This window comes from Nerophis ophidion, linkage group LG19 (assembly GCF_033978795.1).
Source record: "Nerophis ophidion isolate RoL-2023_Sa linkage group LG19, RoL_Noph_v1.0, whole genome shotgun sequence".
NCBI lineage: Eukaryota > Metazoa > Chordata > Actinopteri > Syngnathiformes > Syngnathidae > Nerophis > Nerophis ophidion.
This window is the reverse complement of record NC_084629.1, coordinates 44862228-44883335: the sequence shown is the minus strand read 5'-3', so window position 1 is coordinate 44883335 and position 21108 is coordinate 44862228. Positions and strand designations below refer to the sequence as shown.

Here is a 21108-nt window from a genome sequence, read left to right as displayed (position 1 = left end):
TCGGCTACTGTAACGTATTATTTTCGGGTCTCCCCATGTCTAGCATTAAAAGATTACAGTTGGTACAAAATGCGGCTGCTAGACTTTTGACAAGAACAAGAAAGTTTGATCACATTACGCCTGTACTGTATATACCTTTATATACATATATACATACATATATACCTATACAGTATATACCTTTATATACATATATACATACATATATACCTATACTGTATATACCTTTATATACATATATACATACATATATACCTATACTGTATATACCTTTATATACATACATATATACCTATACTGTATATACCTTTATATACATATGTACATACATATATACCTATACTGGCTCACCTGCACTGGCTTCCTGTGCACTTAAGATGTGACTTTAAGGTTTTACTACTTACGTATAAAATACTACACCGTCTAGCTCCATCCTATCTTGCCGATTGTATTGTACCATAGGTCCCGGCAAGAAATCTGCGTTCAAAGGACTCCGGCTTATTAGTGATTCCTAGAGCCCAAAAAAAGTCTGCGGGCTATAGAGCGTTTTCCGTTCGGTTTCCAGTACTCTGGAATGCCCTCCCGGTAACAGTTCGAGATGCTACCTCAGTAGAAGCATTTAAGTCTCACCTTAAAACTCATTTGTATACTCTAGCCTTTAAATAGACCTCCTTTTTAGACCAGTTGATCTGCCGCTTCTTTTCTTTTTTTCCTCTGTCCCCCCCCTCCCTTGTGGAGGGGGTCCGGTGCGATGACCTTGGATGAAGTACTGGCTGTTCAGAGTCGGGACCCAGGATGGACCGCTCGCCTGTGTATCGGTTGGGGACATCTCTACACTGCTGATCCGCCTCCGCTTGGGATGGTTTCCTGTGGACGGGACTCTCGCTGCTGTCTTGGATCCATTATGGATTGAACTTTCACAGTATCATGTTAGACCCGCTCGACATCCATTGCATCCATGTTGGTTTCCGGCCATGCCGCTTACGTGGAGTGATTTCTCCAGATTCTCTGAAAGTTGTCGTACTGTAGTTGTATTTTTAAGTTATCAATGCCATGATTTAACTCGTGGGAAAATATTTTCCTCCATGCGGCCCCTGAGATAAAATGAGTGTGACACCCCTGCATTAGAAGATAACATAAAATGAATTAAATGCTCAGATTTTTCAACCCTTTTTTTCCCCCAGGCATTAACAACAGGTGTGAAGTGCAATCTAAAACTCGACTTCTCTAACCCGTCTTTGATGCAAAATTATGAATGACATCATCGTACAAAATCTGTTGCGCAACTTTATGATTGATGCTGATGATGGCGAGTCCAGAGAGAAACTCCTGTGACACGGCGCCTCTCAAGTAGATTTAAAAAAAAAAACTCCTCCGTGCTTCAGTTGCTTTCGCTGACTTTGGTCTTTTACTTTGATCCATGATAAAGATGAAGAAGACATTACCTTTTTTATTACCTTTTTGCCCACACGTCCATTCGGCCGTCAATCACAATCACGTGAGTCACATTGACGACTGCACACGACTTTTTTTTTTCCATTTTTCACATTACCCAATTAATTATATTCAGGTACATGTGTCTATTTTAATTTTAGGAATGAAATACAAATTAATTAAAACTAGTTAGTTGGACCCACATCATATTCATCATGTGTAAATGTGCTATATAAATAAAGTGGATTGGATTTATAGGAATTTTCCGCCATTCTTCCAAAAGGTCACACATGGTCGAGAAGGCCTGGCTTTCAGTCTCTGTTCTAATTCATCCCAAAGGTGTTCTATCGGGTTCAGGTCAGGACTCTGTGCAGGCCAGTCAAGTTCATCATGAATTGCTGGCTGTCCAGAGTCGGGACCCGGGGTGGATCACTCGCCTGTGTATCGGTTGGGGACATCTCTGCGCTGCTGACCCGTCTCCCCTTGGGATGGTCCCACTTTGGACTGGACTCTCACTATTATGTTAGATCCACTATGGACTGGACTTTCACTCTTATATTAAATCCACTATGGACTGGCCTCTCACTATTATATTAAATCCACTATGGACTGTCCTCTCACTATTATGTTAGATCCACTATGGACTGGCCTCTCACTATTATGTTAGATCCACTATGGACTGGACTCTCACTATTATGGTAGTTCCATTATGGACTGGACTCTCTCACTATTATGTCGGATCCACTATGGACTGGACTTTCACTATTATGTTAGATCCACTATGGCCTGAACTCTCACTATTATGTTAGATCCACTATGGACTGGCCTCTCACTATTATGTTGGATCCACTATGGACTGGACTCTCACTATTATGGTAGTTCCACTATGGACTGGACTCTCACTATTATGTGAGATCCACTATGGACTGGACTTTCACTTTTATGTTAGATCCACTATGGACTGGACTCTCACTATTATGTTAGATCCACTATGGACTGGACTTTCACTCTTATATTAAATCCACTATGGACTGGCCTCTCACTATTATATTAAATCCACTATGGACTGGCCTCTCACTATTATGTTAGATCCACTATGGACTGGCCTCTCACTATTATGTTAGATCCACTATGGACTGGACTCTCACTATTATGGTAGTTCCATTATGGACTGGACTCTCTCACTATTATGTCGGATCCACTATGGACTGGACTTTCACTATTATGTTAGATCCACTATGGCCTGAACTCTCACTATTATGTTAGATCCACTATGGACTGGCCTCTCACTATTATGTTGGATCCACTATGGACTGGACTCTCACTATTATGGTAGTTCCACTATGGACTGGACTCTCACTATTATGTGAGATCCACTATGGACTGGACTTTCACTTTTATGTTAGATCCACTATGGACTGGACTTTCACTATTATGTTAGATCCACTATGGACTGGACTCTCAATATTATGTTAGAGCCCACTATGGACTGGACTCTTACTATTATGTTAGATTCATTATGGACTGGACTCTCACTATTATGTTAGATCCACTATGGACTGGACTCTCACTATTATGTTGGATCCACTATAGACTGGACTCTCACTATTATGTCAGATCCACTATGGACTGGACTCTCACTATTATGTTAGATCCACTATGGACTGGACTCTCAATATTATGTTAGAGCCCACTATGGACTGGACTCTTACTATTATGTTAGATTCATTATGGACTGGACTCTCACTATTATGTTAGATCCACTATGGACTGGACTCTCACTATTATGTTGGATCCACTATGGACTGGACTCTCACTATTATGTCAGATCCACTATGGACTGGACTCTCACTATTATGTTAGATCCACTATGGACTGGACTCTCACTATTATGTTAGATCCACTATGGACTGGACTCTCACTATTATGTTAGATCCACTATGGAATGGACTCTCACTATTATGGTAGTTCCACTATGGACTGGACTCTCTCACTATTATGTCAGATCCACTATGGACTGGACTTTCACTATTATGTTAGATCCACTATGGACTGGACTCTCACTATTATGTTAGATCCACTATGGATTGGACTCTCACTATTATGTTAGATCCACTATGGACTGGACTCTCACACTATTATGTTAGATCCACTATGGACTGGACTCTCACTATTATGTTAGATCCACTATGGACTGGACTCTCACTATTATGGTAGTTCCAATATGGACTGGACTCTCACTATTATGTGAGATCCACTATGGACTGGACTTTCACTTTTATGTTAGATCCACTATGGACTGGACTTTCACTATTATGTTAGATCCACTATGGACTGGACTCTCAATATTATGTTAGAGCCCACTATGGACTGGACTCTTACTATTATGTTAGATTCATTATGGACTGGACTCTCACTATTATGTTAGATCCACTATGGACTGGACTCTCACTATTATGTTGGATCCACTATGGACTGGACTCTCACTATTATGTCAGATCCACTATGGACTGGACTCTCACTATTATGTTAGATCCACTATGGACTGGACTCTCACTATTATGTTGGATCCACTATGGACTGGACTCTCACTATTATGTTAGATCCACTATGGACTGGACTCTCTCACTATTATGTCAGATCCACTATGGACTGGACTTTCACTATTATGTTAGATCCACTATGGACTGGACTCTCACTATTATGTTAGATCCACTATGGACTGGACTCTCACTATTATGTTAGATCCACTATGGACTGGACTCTCACACTATTATGTTAGATCCACTATGGACTGGACTCTCACTATTATGTTAGATCCACTATGGACTGGACTCTCACTATTATGGTAGTTCCACTATGGACTGGACTCTCACACTATTATGCTAGATCCACTATGGACTGGACTCTCACTATTATGTCAGATCCACTATGGACTGGACTTTCACATTTATGTTGGATCCACTATGGACTGGACTCTCACTATTATGTTAGATCCACTATGGACTGGACTCACACTATTATGTTGGATCCACTATGGACTGGCCTCTCACTATTATGTTAGATCCACTATGGACTGGACTCTCACTATTATGTTAGATCCACTATGGACTGGACTCTCACTATTATGTTAGATCCACTATGGACTGGACTCTCACACTATTATGTTAGATCCACTATGGACTGGACTCTCACTATAATGTGAGATCCACTATGGACTGGACTTTCACCATTATGTTAGATCCACTATGGACTGGACTCCCACTATTATGTTAGATCCACTATGGACTGGACTTTCACTATTATATTAAATCCACTATGGACTGGACTCTCACTATTATGGTAGTTCCACTATGGACTGGACTCTCACACTATTATGCTAGATCCACTATGGACTGGACTCTCACTATTATGTCAGATCCACTATGGACTGGACTTTCACATTTATGTTGGATCCACTATGGACTGGACTCTCACTATTATGTTAGATCCACTATGGACTGGACTCACACTATTATGTTGGATCCACTATGGACTGGCCTCTCACTATTATGTTAGATCCACTATGGACTGGACTCTCACTATTATGTTAGATCCACTATGGACTGGACTCTCACTATTATGTTAGATCCACTATGGACTGGACTCTCACTATTATGTTAGATCCACTATGGACTGGACTCACTATTATGTTGGATCCACTATGGACTGGACTCTCACTATAATGTGAGATCCACTATGGACTGGACTTTCACCATTATGTTAGATCCACTATGGACTGGACTCCCACTATTATGTTAGATCCACTATGGACTGGACTTTCACTATTATATTAAATCCACTATGGACTGGACTCTCACTATTATGGTAGTTCCACTATGGACTGGACTCTCACACTATTATGCTAGATCCACTATGGACTGGACTCTCACTATTATGTCGGATCCACTATGGACTGGACTTTCACATTTATGTTAGATCCACTATGGACTGGACTCTCACTATTATGTTAGATCCACTATGGACTGGACTCACACTATTATGTTAGATCCACTATGGACTGGACTCTCACTGTTATGTTAGATCCACTATGGACTGGACTCTCACACTATTATGCTAAATCCACTATGGACTGGACTCTCACTGTTATGTTAGATCCACTATGGACTGGACTCTCACTATTATGTTAGATCCACTATGGACTGGACTCTCACTATTATGTTAGAGCCACTATGGACTGGACTCTCACTATTATGTCAGATCCACTATGGACTGGACTCTCACTATTATGTTAGATCCACTAAGGACTGGACTCTCACTATTATGTCAGATCCACTATGGACTGGACTCTCACTATTATGTTTGATCCACTATGGACTGGACTCTCTCACTATTATGTTAGACCCACTCGACGTCCATTGCTTTCGGTCTCCACTGGGTTGACGGGGGTGTTGCCCACATATGCGGTCCTCTCCAAGGTTTCTCATAGTCATTCACATCGACGTCCCACTGGGGTGAGTTTTTCCTTGTCCTTCTGTGGGCTCTGTACCGTGGATGTGGTTGTGGCTTGTGCAGCCCTTTGAGACACTTGTGATTCAGGGCTATGTAAATAAACTTTGATTGATTAACTGATTGATCCACATCAGACTCTGTCCTTCATGTCTTTATGGACCATTATGCAAAGTTGGCATCCTATGACCTGGAAATAACAAAGGTTTGTAGAAATAATTGTATATTTTACAGTCAGTTGTTGTAACAGTTAAGTAAATAATTATTTTATTGTGAAAAAAATACTGTTAATTGCTGTGAAATCCTGGCATTTTTTTTTTTTTTACAGTGTGACTAAAAATAATTCAATATTATTTAATATTAATACAGTTTTGAGAACTGACAATTCACACTTCGGACACCCCTGATCTATGGGGAACATGACCGAAGACGTACCTCGGACAACAGAAATTGACTAAAGTTTAGTTGTTGCCAACGGCGATCAATAATTAAGCGCTCTAATTAATGGGCAACAGAAGGCACCTCTAAATTATGCACAACGCCTCCTCAGCAACAGCAACACAGATATCAATTAGACTGGCGAAAGGGCGCGGTGTCAACGTGACTTCAAGCTGGAGTGGTTGGTGTTGCGAGATTCACCACAGTTTTGTCACCAGGAACAGTGAGGGTTGAATTATTTTCGTGGATTTAATATACGTATTGTGGGACACACAGTTTTTAATTAATTCTTGATTGAAATGTAAGGTTTAAATCTGATTGGTTGGTCATCTTAATAAGACTTTGTAGACCAGTGTCCAAAATGTGGCTCAGGGTCCATTTGGGACCCACCGCTCGGGTTTTGTTGGCCCACAACATATTGTCAAAATAAAATCAAACAGTAAAAATGTAAGAAATAAAGAGCAAAAAGACGCATCCATCCATCATCTTCCGCTTATCTGAGGTCGGGTCGCGGGGGCAGCAGCCTAAGCAGGGAAGCCCAGACTTCCCTCTCCCCAGCCAGTTCGTCTAGCTCTTCCCGGGGGATCCCGAGGCGTTCCCAGGCCTGCCGGGAGACATAGTCTTCCCAACGTGTCCTGGGTCTTCCCCGTGGCCTCCTACCGGTTGGATGTGCCCTAAACACCTCCCTAGGGAGGCGTTCGGGTGGCATCCTGACCAGATGCCCGAACCACCTCATCTGGCTCCTCTCCATGAGCCAGATGGCTCCTCCCGGATGGCAGAGCTTCTCACCCTATCTCTAAGGGAGAGACCTGGAAACTCATTTCGGCCGCTTGTACCCGTGATCTTATCCTTTCGGTCATGACCCAAAGCTCATGACCATAGGTGAGGATGGGAACGTAGATCGACCGGTAAATTGAGAGCTTTGCCTTCCGGCTCAGCTCCTTCTTCACCACAACGGATCGATACAACGTCCGCATTACTGAAGACGCCGCACCGATCCGCCTGTCGATCTCACGATCCACTCTTCCCTCACTCGTGAACAAGACTCCTAGGTACTTGAACTCCTCCACTTGGGGCAAGATTTCTTCCCCAACCCGGAGATGGCACTCCACCCTTTTCCGGGCGAGAACCATGGACTCGGACTTGGAGGTGCTGATTCTCATTCCGGTCGCTTCACACTCGGCTGCAAAACCGATCCAGTGTAAAAGACGCAGTGTAATGAAAAAAAGCTGACATTTTGCATTCCGGGCCAGAACGTAGCTACCTGTTTTGTACGTTAAGCCTACTCCTATCATGCTCTATGCGCTCTTTCTCTGTGCTTTTGTTATGGTTTACTAAGGACGTGACGGCAAACGGACACCAGGTGGCAGTGTTCAATAATTTATTATTATGTATATATATATATATATATATATACAATAAGACTAATAAACAATACTAATAAACTAGAGAATGGTGTATGTGTGTCAAAAACCCGACAGTGTGCCATGTGTAGGACAGGGGTGCCCACACTTTTTCTGCAGGCGAGCTACTTTTCAATTGACCAACCCGAGGGGATCTACCTCATTTATATATATCATTTATATTTATTTATTTATGAAAGAGACATTTTTGTAAACAAGTTAAATCTGTTTAATGATAATACAAGCATGCGTAACACATATAGATGTCTTTCTTTCACGAAGACAAGAATATAAGTTGGTGTATTACCTGATTCTGATGACTTGCATTGATTGGAATCAGACAGTAATGATGATAACGCCCACATTTTCAAATGGAGGAGAAAAAAAGTTGTCCTTTCTGTACAATACCACATGAAAGTGGTTGGTTTTTGGCATCTAATTCATCCAGCTTCCATACACTTTACAAGAAAAACATTGGCGGCAAATTCCGTAGCTTGCTTGATTGACATTCACGGCACCTGAGGGTCTTGTGAGATGACGCTGGCTGCTGCCAGTTCATTATTATAAAAAAATGACAGAGAGGAAGGCGAGAAACACTTTTTATTTCAACAGACATTCGCGCCGTCCCTTCCGTCAAAACTCTAAAGGCCGACTGCACATTTCCTATCTTCACAATAAAAGCCCTGCTTCATGCTGCCTGCGCTAACAAAATAAAAGAAAGCTGGCGTGCACAAGTGATGTGCACGCCAGCTTTCTGAGGGATCGCTTGTGCACGCCAGTTTTCCGAGACTCTGTATTTAGTTAGCGCAGGCAGCATGAAGCAGGGCTTTTATTGTGAAGATAGGAAATGTGCAGTCGGCCTTTAGAGTTTTGACGGAAGGGACGGCGCGAAAGTCTGGGACAAATTTTCTCCCGAAATTCAGGCGTAGCTGGAGCCCACGCCCCCTCCAGCTCCATGCGGACCCGAGTGACGTGTCGACAGCCTGTTTTCACGTCCGCTTTCCCACAATATAAACAGAGTGCCTGCCCAATGACGTTATAACTCTAAAATGAACGAGGGCGAGTTCTTGGTTTCTTATGAGGGTTTATTGTTAGGCAGTCTCATTAACGTCCTCCCAGCGCGGCAACAACACACAACAACAGCAGTCAAGTTTTCGTCTACCTTAAAGCAGTTCGTCTGCCGTAAACCGCAATGTTGTGACACTCTTAAACAAGACAATACTGCCATCTACTGTGCATGCATATGTGACAATAACATCTACGGCTTTTAGAGCAATGGTTCTCAACCTTTTTTCAGAGATGTAACCCCTGTGAACATTTTTTAATTCAAGTACCCCCTAATCAGAGCATTTTTGGTTGAAAAAAAAAAAAGATAAAGGAGTAAAATACAGCACTATGTCATCAGTTTCTGATTTATTAAATTGTATAACAGTTCAAAATATTGCTCATTTGTAGTGGTCTTTCTTGAACTATTTGGGAAAAAAAAGATATAAAAATAACTAAAAACTTGTTGAAAAATAAACAAGTGATTCAATTATAACTAAAGATTTCTACACATACTGCGATGAGGTGGCGACTTGTCCAGGGTGTACCCCGCCTTCCGCCCGATTGTAGCTGAGATAGGCACCAGACCCCAAAGGGAATAAGCGGTAGTAAATGGATGGATGGATGGATAGCTGTAAATATACTCCTCTCTTCTTAACCACGCCCCTTGCCCAACCCCCGACCACGCCCCCACCTCCCGAAATTGGAGGTCTCAAGGTTGACAAGTATGATTTAGTGTTGCCAATCAACTTATCTGCTGCCTTATTATTATTTATTAATATTTAATATTTGCTTTTGTTTTCTTTCCGTGATGTTGAAAGTGCCTTGACTTTTCGTGTGAATTATAAACGTATGTTGTTCAATAAAAAAAACAAAAAAAAAACAGACGTCCAGAGCTTCCTTGTTTTGTTACGTCACTTCCTGCGCGCGCAGTTCTTTACTAGAAAGTTGCCAACCCGGAAGAGCACCGTTACTTACGCTTTAATATTTTTTTTAATTTTTATTTTTAAATCTCGCGTTTTAACAACAGTCCGACAGAGTATCCCCATTGTGTAATCCTTTCAGGTTACCGTGATCGATATCGAGCTTACTTTATACCGCAAGTTTGCTAGCGTTAGCATTAGCATTAGCCGCGGAAGGCTATTGAGCTCCGGTTTAAAAAGGTCCTGACATTCCAGATGTGACGACGTCGGTTCTTTACCGTTTTTTTAGCTACATCGTCGGCAGTCATGTCTCTGCAGCTGACTGCCGAGCAGCGGCGGAGGATGGAAGAGAACAGGCGGAAAGCTTTGGAGAGGAGAGCCCAGAGAGTTGGGCAGACAGACAAGCATGTTCCCGCGGACTTAATAAACGCCGCATCACAACCACAGCGGTTCGCTACTACACCTTCTAGTAAAAACTCGCCTACTTCTAGTAACCACATTATATCTTCTGGAAGCGACAGTCATAGCTCTTCTTCAAAACTGGTGAGACAACTGCTTCATGTTGTTAGTTTAATGCATGTACAAACCCCGTTTCCATATGAGTTGGGAAAATGTGTTAGATGCAAAAACAAACGGAATACAATGATTTGCAAATCCTTTTCAACCCGTATTCAGTTGAATGCACTACAAAGACAAGATACTTGATGTTCAATCTCAAACTTTTGTGTTTTTTGCAAATAATAATTAACTTACAATTTCATGCCTGCACCACGTGCCAAAGTAGTTGGGAAAGGGCATGTTCACCACTGTGTTACATCACTTTTTCTTTTAACAACACTCAAACCATTCCATCATTAACACATTCCTCTTATCCCGGACATTCAAACTAATACTTTCCTAAGTTCCAAACCAAATTCCGGTTTTCCTGGAATTTCAAAATCTTCAACATTCATACCATTTCTACCTTCACCCTACATTCCATTAGCGTTATACCATTGGACAATTCACATGTAATTCCATCAGGAATTGCCTCTTCTAATTGTAACCGTTTTCCTTTTTAGATACCAGTCAAAGATGCTCTTCCTCCAGCCAGTTTCCAGCATGTCAATCATCCCATGAAAAGCAGAGACAACATTTACGTCAAGCCAGTCCACACTTCTCCCAGCGATGCTGCGGCGGGCTCCTTCTACAAACAGCCAAACAAACCCACCTCAGACTCAACTTCTACTTTAAATGCAGTGCCTGCTAAAAAACAGGCCATTTCCACCAGGGGGAAATGTGTGCCGCACACCGATGGACGCTTCAGGGTGGAAGTTGGCTACAATGCGGAGCTAATTGCTGTTTTTAAATCCATTCCATCTAAAAGCTATGGTAAGTCTTCGTTATGCCACCCATACACACATGAAATACCCTCACAGCACATCTTTAGCTCACTTCCTGAATCTGATCCACTACATAATTGTAGTGAAGTGAAGTGAATTATATTTATATAGCGCTTTTCTCTACTGACTCAAAGCAATTTACATAGTGAAACCCAATATCTAAGTTACATTTATTTAAACCAGTGTGGGTGGCACTGGGAGCAGGTGGGTAAAGCGTCTTGCCCAAGGACACAACGGCAGTGACTAGGATGACGGAAGCGGGAATCGAACCCGCAACCCTCAAGTTGCTGGCACGGCCGCTCTACCAACCGAGCTATGCCGCCCAATATATCAATCAATCAATCAATCAATGTTTACTTATATAGCCCTAAATCACTAGTGTCTCAAAGGGCTGCACAAACCACTACGACATCCTCGGTAGGCCCACATAAGGGCAAGGAAAACTCACACCCAGTGGGACATCGGTGACAATAATGACCTGCAATGAGGTGGCGACTTGTCCAGGGTATACCCCGCCTTCTGCCCGAGTGCAGCTGAGATAGGCTCCAGCACCCCCCGTGACCCCGAAAGGGACAACCGGTAGAAAATGGATGGATGGATGGATTGCTATTGGATTTGCCATTTTTATATTTTACACATACAAATGCATACAACTGCTAAAATAATAAGGTATGTTACTTTTAGATTCTCGATGAATATATTCTTGTATCAAGGTAAATTACTTTAAAAAATATTTGGCTTTCTGCAGATGGACTGAGAGTTTTTCTTTAAACGAAAGAAACAGTCTATAAAACTGTACAGTGTTTATAATGTAATGTAATCATAATGTACCACAACAATGCAAGTAGCCATTTAAAAGGATATACACTTGTATTTACTATTACTGTAGTGAAGTGAATTATCTTTATATAGCGCTTTTTCTCTAGTGACTCAAAGCGCTTTACATAGTGAAAGCCATTATCGAAGTTACATTTTGAAACCGGTGTGAGTCGCACTGGGAGCAGGTTTGTGAAGTGTCTTTGCCCAAGGACACAACAGCTTTGACTAGGATGGAAGAAGCGGGGATCGAACCTAGAACCTAGAACCCTCAGGTTGCTGGCACAATCGTCCTACCAACCGAGCCTATTTTGTAGAATTGTTTACCATTGTACTGTAATTGGAAGGTGATTAGTGAAGTGAAGTGAATTATATTTATATAGCGCTTTTCTCTAGTGACTCAAAGCGCTTTACATAGTGAAAGCCATTATCGAAGTTACATTTTGAAACCGGTGTGAGTCGCACTGGGAGCAGGTTTGTGAAGTGTCTTTGCCCAAGGACACAACAGCTTTGACTAGGATGGAAGAAGCGGGGATCGAACCTAGAACCTAGAACCCTCAGGTTGCTGGCACAATCGTCCTACCAACCGAGCCTATTTTGTAGAATTGTTTACCATTGTACTGTAATTGGAAGGTGATTAGTGAAGTGAAGTGAATTATATTTATATAGCGCTTTTCTCTAGTGACTCAAAGCGCTTTACATAGTGAAAGCCATTATCGAAGTTACATTTTGAAACCGGTGTGAGTCGCACTGGGAGCAGGTTTGTGAAGTGTCTTGCCCAAGGACTCAACAGCTTTGACTAGGATGGAAGAAGCGGGGATCGAACCTAGAACCCTCAGGTTGCTGGCACGATCGCCCTACCAACCGAGCCTATTTTGTAGAATTGTTTACCATTGTACTGTAATTGGAAGGTGATTAGTGAAGTGAAGTGAATTATATTTATATAGCGCTTTTCTCTAGTGACTCAAAGCAATTTACATAGTGAAACCCAATATCTAAGTTACATTTAAACCAGTGTGGGTGGCACTGGGAGCAGGTGGGTAAAGTGTCTTGCCCAAGGACACAACGGCAGTGACTAGGATGGCGGAAGCGGGAATCGATCCTGCAACCCTCAAGTTGCTGGCACGGCCACTCTTATCAACCGAGCTATGCCGCCCCATTAACTGTTGTCCTACATAAAAAAGACAAAAACATTACTCATATTAGTAAACAAAAATTTAACTTAGATGAATATTGAACATTTTTAAAAGTTCATTTTTTCCCAGTTGGAAAAATGAGGTCAGACGTTGTCTTTTTGTTTATTGATCTTGTGATCACTGCATTCTTGCTCGTTAGTCCACAATAATGGGATAATAATGCCCATTGGATTTGAAGCTGAACTATTCCCACAACGGGACATTTGACATTCCGATCCTCTTTTTTTCCTCTTAATCATTGTTACTTTGCGGCGAGGCACGAGTCGGAAGGCTGTCTGTCCGTACGTGCTTTCTGTGTGTGTGTAAAGCTGGCCCCCCGCTACCCACCAGCAAACGAGACAAAGATTGTAAATGACTGAAAAGACGGATCACTGCCTTCTTAAACACACTCAAAGGCCGAAAGCGATGTAAAGAGTGAGACGGATTTCTTCCTGTTTGAAGCACGATATGAATGTGAGGCTCATCAATTTTGATTATCGAACATGTCTGTCACTCAAATGCTGGTGACGGCGGAGAAAAAAAAACCCTCAGCCTGTTGCGTTTATGTAACGAACTAAATAAAACCTAAATGCCAATTAATCATGCAGCCCTAATTTACAGTATATCAATGCATATACGGTAGGTATTAGGCATATAAACAGATGCCTGAATGAAATGTGCAACTACAAACTACATACATATTTATTTGCCACAAGAGTATCTGTTGATCCATCATCTTCCGCTTATCCGAGGTCGGGTCGCGGGGGCAGCAGCCTAAGCAGGGAAGCCCAGACTTCCCTCTGTCCAGCCACTTCGTCTAGCTCTTCCCGGGGGATCCCGAGGCGTTCCCAGGCCAGCCGGGAGACATAGTCTTCCCAACGTGTCCTGGGTCTTCCCCGTGGCCTCCTACCGGTTGGACGTGCCCTAAACACCTCCCTAGGGAGGCGTTCGGGTGGCATCCTGACCAGATGCCCGAACCACCTCATCTGGCTCCTCTCCATGTGGAGGAGCAGCGGCTTTACTTTGAGTTCCTCCCGGACGACAGAGCTTCTCACCCTATCTCTTAGGGAGAGACCTGGAAACTCATTTCAGCCGCTTGTACCCGTGATCTTATCCTTTCGGTCATGACCCAAATCTCATGACCATAGGTGAGGATGGGAACGTAGATCGACCGGTAAATTGAGAGCTTTGCCTTCCGGCTCAGCTCCTTCTTCACCACAACGGATCGGTACAACGTCCGCATTACTGAAGACGCCGCACCGATCCGCCTGTCGATCTCACGATCCACTCTTCCCTCACTCGTGAACAAGACTCCTAGGTACTTGAACTCCTCCACTTGGGGTAGGGTCTCCTCCCCAACCCGGGGATGGCATTCTACCCTTTTCCGGGCGAGAACCATGGACTCGGACTTGGAGGTGCTGATTCTCATTCCAGTCGCTTCACACTCGGCTGCGAACAGATCCAGTGAGAGCTGAAGATCCCGGCCAGTTGAAGCCATCAGGACCACATCATCTGCAAAAAGATGATGTATCTGTTGACGGAAATGGCAGAACGTTTTACAAAACCTGTAAGTCAACGGTTGCGAAAGATGAAGCTAAAGATCAGTGAAACCACCTTTGACGGGACTAATAAACCTCGAAAGGCCTTTTTACAAAATTGTTACTTTACTTGACATTGGCAAAGGTAAGGAAATTAAAATACATTCTTAACTTTGAGACGTTGACACAAAAAAAAAATCACATTTAAAAATCGTTTTCTTTAGTTGGATTGTGTCATCGAAAATTCCCAAACGAAAGGAGTAAACACTCCAAAATAAACTTTGAAAGGGCTTCAAAAAATAATACATTAAGTGTCAGTTTGAAAAGTTTTAAATGACTCGCATTCGTATAGAACTAGAAATGTCCGATAATGGCTTTTTTGCCGATATTCCGATATTGTCCAACTCTTAATTACCGATTCCGTTATCAACCAATACCGATTTATACAGTCGTGGAATTACCACATTATTATGCCTAATTTTGTTGTGATGCACCGCTGGATGCATTAAACAATGTAACAAGGTTTTCCAAAATAAATCAACTTAATTCATGGAAAAAAATGCCAACATGTCACTGCCATATTGATTATTGAAGTCAAAAAGTGCATTATTCTTTTTAACATACCCCAAAACAGCAGCTTGGAATTTGGGACATGCTCTCCTTGAAGAGAGCATGCAGAGGTTGGGTGGGGGAGTAGGTAGTAGGGGGGAGGGTGTATTTTGTAGCGTACCGGAAGATTTAGTGCTGCAAGGGTATTTGTTCTGTTGTGTGTAGGTTGTGTTACGGTGCGGATGTTCTCCCGAAATGTGTTTGTCATTCTTGTTCGGTGTGGGTTCACAGTGTGGCGCATATTTGTAACTGTGTTGAAGTTGTTTATACGGCCACCCCCAGTGTGACCTGTATGGCTGTTGACCAAGTATGATTTGTATTCACTTGTGTGTATGAAAAGCCGCAGATACTATGAGTGGGCCGGCACACTTTAAGGTTTATTGGCGCTCTGTACTTCTCCCTACGTCCGTGTACCACTCCGTGCAGCGGCGTTTTAAAAATTAATACATTTTACTTTTTAAAACCGATACCGATAATTTCCGATATTACATTTTAAAGCATTTATCGGCTGATAATATCGGCAGTCTGACATTATCGGACATCTCTATATAAAACCTTTAAAAATGTTTCTGTATGAATTCTGACATATGCATTCACATGTTTGCTGACCGTACCTGTGCCAACAATATCGTACTGTGCAATTTTTGTATTGGTACATCCTGATTGGTATTTGCAACTACACACTCTATACATTTGTATCTGCCGCAATGTCTTCATAAATTGGACATTAAGGTTTTGTCCTGTTTTTTATTTATTTTTCATAAGCCAGCCAACTGCTTGTGATGCCAGCCAAAAGCTGACATATGTTGGCTAACGTAATCCTTGGCTCTAAGCGGGCACTCAAATACTATTTGTGACCACATAAGTCAAACCTATAATGCCTGTGCTCAGCATTTTCAACATCTATTCTATTGAGTTGAGTTTTTGTACAAGAAAATCAGTACTGGGGCCATCCACTTAAGTCAGACTATATTTATGCAGCATATTAAAACAACTTATGTTGATCAAAGTGCTGTACAGGGCATATAAGACAATGAAAATACAAACCTCGTTTCCATATGAGTTGGGAAATTGTGTTGGATGTAAATATAAACGGAATACAAGGATTTGCAAATTCTTTTCAACTCATATTCAGTTGAATATGCTACAAAGACAAGATATTTGATGTTCAAACTCATACACTTTATTTATTTTTTGCAAATAATTTTTAACTTAGAATTTCATGGCTGCAACACGTGCCAAAGTAGTTGGGAAAGGGCATGTTCACCACTTTGTTACATCACCTTTTATTTTAACAACACTCAATAAACGTTTGGGAACTGAGGAAACTAATTGTTGAAGCTTTGAAAGTGGAATTATTTCCCATTCTTGTTTTATGTAGAGCTTCAGTTGTTCAACAGTACGGGGTCTCCGCTGTCGTATTTTACGCTTCATAATGCGCCACACATTTTCGATGGGAGACAGGTCTGGACTGCAGGCGGGCCAGGAAAGTACCCACACTCTTTTTTTACGAAGCCACGCTGTTGTAACACGTGCTGAATGTGGCTTGACATTGTCTTGCCGAAATAAGCAGGGGCGTCCATGAAAAAGACGGCGCTTAGATGGCAGCATATGTTGTTCCAAAACCTGTATGTACCTTTCAGCATTAATAGTGCCTTCACAGATGTGTAAGTTACCCATGCCTTGGGCACTAATGCACCCCCATACCATCACAGATGCTGGCTTTTGAACTTTGCATCGATAACAGTCTGGGTGGTTCGCTTCCCCTTTGGTCCGGATGACACGATGTTGAATATTTCCAAAAACAATTTGAAATGTGGACTCGTCAGACCACAGAAGACTTTTCCACTTTGCATCAGTCCATCTTAGATGATCTCGGGCCCAGAGAAGCCGGCGGCGTTTCTGGGTGTTGTTGATAAATGGGTTTTGCTTTGCATAGTAAAGCTTTAACTTGCACTTACAGATGTAGCGTCAAACTGTATTTAGTGACAGTGGTTTTCTGAAGTGTTCCTGAGCCCATGTGGTGATATCTTTTAGAGATTGATGTCGGTTTTTGATACAGTCCCGTCTGAGGGATCGAAAGTCACGATCATTCAATGTTGGTTTCCGGCCATGCCGCTTACGTGGAGTGATTTCTCCAGATTCTCTGAACCTTTTGATGATATTATGGAGCGTAGATGTTGAAATCCCTAAATTTCTTGCAATTGCACTTTGAGAAAGGTTGTTCTTAAACTGTTTGACTATTTGCTCACGCAGTTGTGGACAAAGGGGTGTACCTCGCCCCATCCTTTCTTGTGAAAGACTGAGCATTTTTTGGGAAGCTGTTTTTATACCCAATCATGGCACCCACCTGTTCCCAATTAGCCTGCACACCTGTGGGATGTTCCAAATAAGTGTTTGATGAGCATTCCTCAACTTTATCAGTATTTATTTTCACCTTTCCCAACTTCTTTGTCACGTGTTGCTGGCATCAAATTGTAAAGTTAATGATTATTTGCGGGAAAAAAATGTTTATGAGTTTGAACATCAAATATGTTGTCTTTGTAGCATATTCAACTGAATATGGGTTGAAAATGATTTGCAAATCATTGTATTCTGTTTATATTTACATCCAACACAATTTCCTCACTCATATGGAAACAGGGTTTGTAGTAGCAATAAAACAGTGGATATTACAATATATAGTAATACATTAACAGCTTATTTTTGCTAAAAACTGTTGAGGTAAAACAAGATAAACACCACCTTTTTTCCTTGTTGAACGCTAATTAAAATTGATGAGTTTTCAGCAAGGTTTAAAAGCTCTGGTGTTGGGTGTAGCCACAGAAAAGGTTCTGTCCCCTTTAGTGAGGCTGCAGGAGCTCAGACAAGTATGATGGGGCCAGTCTGTGCATTGTAGACATTTATAAACCAAAAGCGGTATTTTGAAATTTATCCTTAAATTTTATATGATCCAATATGAAGCTGTAAGCACAGGGATTGTGTTTTTAGTGTTAAGTTTCTGTCAACAGGCGGGGTTGCTTCACCCTGCACCACCTGCAGGGTGCAAAGGGAGAACTAGTCAAGGCCAATATGAAATTATTGTAGGGATGTGCTGACCAGTATCAGATGATTTTCATGAAAAAGTACATCATTGCCATTGCCGATTAATGCCTTTCAATGCCCATCACAAACGCAGATATTCTCTGGCTGGCACTATTTATTTTTAGTCCCCTGGCTGACAGGCTGCTAACAGCTAATTATAATCATGTCTCCAGACACAGTGTAAACTTGCTCCCCTTGCTAACAACAATCACCTCCATAACGGATATTAAAATGAATTTCTTAGTACCTTAAGTAGCATTATCACCGGAGGATGAGGCTAAACATGTTACACACTGAGAGCAAGCATGCTAATTAATAAGGACTTGGAGGTGCTGATTCACATTCCGGTCGCTTCACACTCGGCTGCGAACCGATCCAGTGAGAGCTGTGAGGATGTTCTCCCGAAATGTGTTTGTCAATCTTGTATTGTGTGGCTTCATAGCGTGGCGGATATTAGTAAGTGTTAAAGTTGTTTATATCACAACCATCAGTGTTCTCTGTATCACCCAGTATGCCTTTCAAACTTGTACGTGTGATTGCGGAAGCTGCACACAATATGTTGCTGGACCAACAATCGGTTCGTACATGTTGTTGAAAGTGTCAAACTCACAGCACGCCCATATTCTTATCATCAGGATGAACGCTATTGAATAGTCGCGAGAACGTTAGCGGCTCCAATCGTCTTTGTTATTCTGTGAAACAGTTTTAAATAGCTCTGGGAGTGGTAAAGGTGGACAACCTCTGATGTAATTCAGATAATGTTGGTTCGGGTGGACGGCGGGTGGATGACGATTTTGGTGATGCGGATGCGGATGATATAATTGCCTATCCGTGCATCTCTAATAGGTAGCAACGGAAATATGGTGTTAATTTTTGTATCTGATTTCATTATTAGACCCCAACACCAAGATGTGGAGCTTCAGTATGGAGGACCACCAAGAGCTAAGTACGGACAGAAGTAACATATTTCGTGATGTGCATCTGCTCGATGATCTTCTGGTGTCCATTCCGCTGCAGTGACCCAAGCAGCGTCCATCGCCTCAGTGTCTTTGAGGCCTCTCGAGGGGGCGGAGGCGGTGGACACGGCGGCAGCGACCGGCAGCGCTCAAGACGGGTTGGCGCTTGCCGCTCTGCTTAGGCTGTGCAGCGGCTGGCAGAAAGCAGGCGCCATCCTCCACGGGCAGTGCATCTTGGTGTCGCCCACCATGTTTGAAGTGGAGGCCGGTTACAATCCCGATTTGATTGCAGCATTCAAGCAAATGCCCACAAAGACTTATGGTATGATCAATATGTTTCTACTACACTTCGGCCTCTGACAGTCTTCACAAAATGTTGCAGACATTAAATCACGGAAGTGGAGTTTTTCACTGAAGGACTACAGGAGACTGAGTGAGTTGGCGCATTAGTTTCATCCTGTCTTTGCTGTCTGCCATCTTGTGCAACTGTGCCTCCTTACGTACGCAGTGGAGCTCATCGGTGGGATAGCAGCAGTGGAGGTGGAGCCTCTTCCCAGGGCGGTAGTCCAGGCCTTTTCTGCCAGATTTGGGGGGCCTCAAGCCAATTCTTTGGACGTCCCTGAGGCAGACCTGTCCCACGTCGACCCCATGATCACCAGCAGCCTCATGCCCTTCCAGAAGGAGGGAGTCAAGTAGGTGATTCTGGATACGATAGTCTCTAGTGCAGGGGTGCCCGCAAGGACCAGATGAGTAGCCCGCTGGCCTGTTCTAAAAATAGCTCAAATAGCAGCACTTACCAGTGAGCTGCCTCTATTTTTTAAATTGTATTTATTTACGAGCAAGCTGGTCTCACTTTGCTAAACATTTTTAATTCTAAGAGAGACAAAACTCAAATAGAATTTGAAAATCCAAGAAAATATTTTAAAGACTTGGTCTTCACTTGTTTAAATAAATTCATTTATTTTTTTTACTTTGCTTCTTATAACTTTCAGAAAGACAATTTTAGAGAAAAAAATACAATCTTAAAAAAGATTTTAGGATTTTTAAACACATATACTTTTTTACCTTTTAAATTCCTTCCTCTTCTTTCCTGACAATTTAAATCAATGTTCAAGTATTTATTTTTTTTATTGTAAAGAATGATAAATACATTTTAATTTAATTCTTCATTTTAGCTTCTATTTTTTCGACGAAGAATATTTGTGAAATATTTCTTCAAACTTATTGTGATTAAAATTAAAAAAAAATATTCTGGCAAATCTAGAAAATGTGTGGAATCAAAGTGGATTTTAACCTATTTAAAACATGTCATCAAAATTCTAAAAATTAATCTTAATCAGGAAAAATTACTAATGATGTTCCATAAATAATTTTTTAAATTTTTTTCAAAAAGATTCGAATTAGCTATTTTTTCTCTTCATTTTTTTCGGTTGAATTTTGAATTTTAAAGAGTCGAAATTGAAGATAAACTATGTTTCAAAATTTAATTTTCATTTTTTTTTTTTCGTGTTTTCTCCTCTTTTAAACCGTTCAATTACCGTATTTTTGGGACTATAAGTCGAGTTTTTTTTTGTAGTTTGGCCAAACTATAAATTAAAAAATGTGTTTTTTTTATTTATTTATTTATTTTTTTTTTTTGGTTTGGCCGGGTCTCACCCCCCACTGGACTGTGGAGAAGACTGCGACTTATAGTCCGAAAAATACGGTAAGTGTTTTTTCATCATTTATTCTCTACAAAAAACCTTCCGTAAAAGGAAAAAAAATACCCTTTTTATATATATATATATATATATATAT

General features: G+C 41.6%; 1 protein-coding gene across 1 annotated transcript in view; it reads left to right on the top strand.

Moving 5' to 3' along the window:
- Positions 1-9739: 9739 nt before the first annotated feature.
- Positions 9740-21108, top strand: part of smarcal1 (SWI/SNF related, matrix associated, actin dependent regulator of chromatin, subfamily a-like 1) — a 42054-nt gene continuing 30685 nt past the window's right edge. Inside the window, exons 1-6 of the mRNA XM_061880094.1 lie at positions 9740-10294; positions 10813-11122; positions 19251-19301; positions 19373-19633; positions 19694-19744; positions 19820-20003. Coding sequence (XP_061736078.1) covers positions 10058-10294; positions 10813-11122; positions 19251-19301; positions 19373-19633; positions 19694-19744; positions 19820-20003 — 1094 coding nt within the window. The 5' untranslated portion in view covers positions 9740-10057. The remainder of the gene's footprint in view (positions 10295-10812; positions 11123-19250; positions 19302-19372; positions 19634-19693; positions 19745-19819; positions 20004-21108) is intronic.